We start from the raw sequence: 4,119 nt of genomic DNA on the forward strand, positions 1-4,119 counted from the left end.
CTTAATCCCAAAGCAACGACCATCTCACTCTTGTTGTCGTTGATGGCTGTGATAAATAGACAATAGATCCGCATTGTTAACCAAATGTATTTTTTTAGCTTTCAACTATTGGAGATCTTTAGAACAAACAAAATTAAATGGAACTAAAGGGAAGAAAAAAGCTCTCATACAAGCACTCATAAGTGCAATGAAGGAAAAGTATCTACAAACAAATTATTTCAACATTGTTCTATGTGAAATCACATATACCACAAATTATAATATTAGAAAAGCCTAATGGCCATATAGAACACAAAGATTGGGGAACATGACTGTTTGATTTTTGCTTAGATAGCTTACAAGCTTGTATGAACTTTCTATATGGCCTATCCAATACATAAATGAAGAAAAAACAGATTAAGGAATAGAATATAAGGTACTCAACACAATACAAACAACATATGATCACCCTCAAAACTGGTTGGTTTGTTTTAATTATTTTCATTCTTCAATTATCGCCCTTTCGGATTGACAATCTGAGAGAAGATAGCACCTGAGTCGTCAGATTCCCCATTCGCTTCAAGGCCAAGGTTATTGTAATGAATAGCCATGTTATTGTTATGGTTTGCTACTTCAGAAGTAGTTCTGCTTCCCTCACTCTGTGAACCACCATGACCATGTCTAGAAGAACCATCTGGGTCATCTTCCAACTGAAGACAAAACTCAAGATTCCACAGCACATCACCCATGGAAGGACGATTGAATCCGTGATCAGCCAAGCACTTCTCAGCTGTATCAGCAAACTTTTTCAGGCATTCTGGGCTGATCTTCCCCTTGAGATGAGGATCAATGATGTCCTCTAGCATCCCTTTTCGTTGACAATGAAGCGCCCAATCGCCAAGACTAACTTGTTCCTTTGGAAGGCTAGGATTGAGAGCAGGCCTTGCACACAAGACCTCAAACAGGACAACCCCAAAGGAATATACGTCGGATTTCTCAGTTAGTTGTTGTCTCTTGAAGTATTCAGGATCCAAGTAACCAAAACTTCCTTTCACAACAGTACTAACATGACCATTTTCCATGTTTGGACCAGTTTTTGAGAGCCCAAAATCAGATACTTTAGCAACCCAATTCTCATCCAAGAGGATGTTTGTGGTCTTGACATCCCTGTGAATGATTGTGTACTTAGCACCAGTGTGAAGGTAGTGAAGTCCTCTTGCTGCTCCAATGCAAATCTCCAATCTCTGCTTCCATGAAAGATGTGATTTCTTACAATTGTAAACATGCTCTCTTAAGGTACCAAGTGCCATGTAGTCATAGACCAAGCACATTTCATTGTCTTCCTCACAAAACCCAATCAGAGACACCAAATGCTTATGTCTTAACTTCGAAAGCATCTCGATTTCTGTCTGGAACTCATTGACTCCTTGTTCTGATTGTGGGTTTGATCTTTTAATGGCAACCTTGACACCTCCATCAATGATTCCTTTGTACACCTTCCCAAAGCCACCAACACCAATAACATTAGACTCGTCGAAGTTCTTGGTGGCGTGTTTCATCTCCGTCCACGAGAAGTGGCGACAAAGGCCTTGAGCCAGTGATGATAGGTGGCTGCTTGCATTACTCTTCCCAGAAATTGTTGATTTGCTTGCTGATGTGTGAGAATTACCATAGACTGGTAACCAACTAGAAGTATGAGACTCCGTTCCTGGGACTCTCTTCTTTCTTTGGTAAACAGCAACACAGAGTGCACACACTAGACCAAATGCAGCTGCACCACCCGCAGCTCCTCCAATCACACCCGCGTTGGATTTGTTGTAGTCATCAAAATCTTTCTTTGGATTGTCATGCTCATACTTAAGAAGCATATCAGATGGTACAGGATTAGGACCTGCCAAGTTTTTGCTGCCATCACTTACCTTGAATATCTCTATTCCATTAACTTGTGTATCAAGAAATTCCGGCTTTGAAGCATCTGAAGGACTCATTTGGAGCTGCATCTTCTCATCTCCTTCCCTTTCGTTGACAAAAACCGCGTAATCTTTATACGTTGGCACTCCTTTTTCTCCTGTCAATGCAATTATATCGAGCTCACTCTGTGCTGTCTGATTGTTGATGTAAATGTTGAAAACTCGTTGATTGATTTTCGAGAGTTGGAGTTCGCAGAAATGTAGCCTCACAATATAGGTGAAGTTTGCATCAACCTGGAACAACCACGTCATGTTGGTTTTAATGTTGAGGTTACTGTTCGGACCTGTGGCTCTAGCGGTTTTGTAAACATCAACAGGAGCTATATACTCTGGCAAATCTTTGTACTGTACGTGAAATTTATCGGTTGCCAGAAGATTGACACCCAACGAACCACCAAATACGTAAGGCAAATCATCATACCAAGCCCTTCCAAGACCACCAGAGTCTTTTGAAGGTCCAATGTACTGTCCACCAACATTTAGTCTATACAATGTTTGCGCGTGCGCCATCTTGGTATCGAATGATTGATCAGAAAAACCAACCATGAGTGCCGAATCAAACATGTCAGGCATTGCTATCAACTCAATTCCATTAATAAATGCGAACGCATTTTGCCTATCAGAGGGCTTGAAGGTGATGTTAAGAACAGGAGAGTCAACAGGAGCCAGAGAATACTCTCTAACAAGGTAACCTTGTGTAAGGGCTTGTGCTGTTATGGATGCACTGAAATTTTTAAGTAGAGTTACACCGCCAGCAATAACTGAGAAATAGGAATCATCAATGTTGAGATTGGTATAAACAGATGGATAGAAATGGAATCGAACCCAATAACGCGTATTGGATTTGATAGGGAATGTATAAGACACTTCTGATGTGAAAATCCTTGCATCCATGTATGGAACAGGAGAAAGAATAGAAGGGTCTTGGTATGAAGCAGTGGATGTAATCGAGTTCTTCGCGAAATCTCCAGAGAGGTACTTGGTATCCGGTTCCCATAACCGACCATCAACATCTTTGCCACCATCTTTTGAACCACAAGTCAAAACTAATGACTCTGGCTTGCCACCAACAACATGATTGACGTGGAAAAGAATGGATAAACAAAAGAGAGAAAGCAAAATGTGATTATTGGTGTACATGACTAGAGATCGAACGAGAAAGGGCGTACAGGAAAACAAATTGAAGACAAGAGGAGATTGAAAGTTTCCCTGTACCCCCCTAAATAAGAACAAAAAGCAGTCTAGTTTGCTTCTTTTTCTATGTATTTTTTGTGGGGGATTGATATAGGTTAAGCCATCACCTTTTAATCAATCATCCAGGGAGACTCAAAAGAGAAAAACATTCACAGCCTTGCCTGGACTAGTAGAGGGACCAAACCAGGCAAGAAGAGAATGTGAAGAAACTTTATGTCTCCCTTTGGTATTATTGGTTTCTTTCTTTTCTTTCGGCCTTTGATGCCTAGTTTTGGTTTCCCAATTTTGCTTGTAAACGTTGATGGTGGAATGTTTTAGTTGGCTAGAAATCAATGATGGAGAGTGAGTATCGTTTTTATATATAGATTTGACTGTTTCTACAAGCTATGAATTGCTATTGAAAGTTATAAACAGACAATACTAAATTTAGCATAAGTATTGTTTGCCTCTAAACACATACTTACAATTATCATATATATATTGGTGTGAATGCATCATTATACATGTCTAATTTTACTTCTTAATGCATAGTGATAAGATTGAGGTGATTAATAATCAATCCAATTTGACAAGGATGGGATCATAGCAAGCGTGGAACCAAGAATTGATGGTGGGGTGGGCTGCTATATATTGATTTCTGCGAAAAAAAGAGTTTGCGGGGGTTTGGAGGCAATGCCCCCGAATTTTTTATGTGGTTATTTTATAACAATACAACTTATTAAAATGATAATATCGATGAACATTCATATTAATATTTGGTGTCATAAAGTAACCCAAAATGTTAACACACAAATACATATTAAAATTAAGATGAAATAATATATAAATGTATAACTAGAACACATATGTATTGTTGTCTAATATGAATAATTTCAAGGTTACTATTGTTATGTATTGTTCCTTACTATTAGATAATAAGTAAAATGAAGCTTTTCAAACATCATAGTCTAAACATACAAAGATAAATATACACTTA

At 38.7% G+C, this 4,119-nt stretch overlaps 1 protein-coding gene across 1 annotated transcript; it reads right to left on the reverse strand.

Annotated features, from left to right (window-relative positions):
- Positions 1-315: 315 nt before the first annotated feature.
- On the reverse strand, positions 316-3,089 carry LOC120009864 (receptor-like protein kinase ANXUR1). The gene has a single exon (XM_038860593.1). It carries the CDS (start codon positions 3,087-3,089, stop codon positions 492-494), a length of 2,598 nt encoding a protein of 865 aa, XP_038716521.1. The 3' UTR covers positions 316-491.
- Positions 3,090-4,119: the final 1,030 nt, after the last annotated feature.

This window comes from Tripterygium wilfordii, chromosome 11, assembly GCF_013401445.1.
Source record: "Tripterygium wilfordii isolate XIE 37 chromosome 11, ASM1340144v1, whole genome shotgun sequence".
NCBI lineage: Eukaryota > Viridiplantae > Streptophyta > Magnoliopsida > Celastrales > Celastraceae > Tripterygium > Tripterygium wilfordii.

Coding starts and splice junctions, on each gene's coding strand:
- LOC120009864 (XM_038860593.1), bottom strand. CDS start 3,089: ATGTACACCAATAATCACATTTTGCTTTCTCTCTTTTGTTTATCCATT.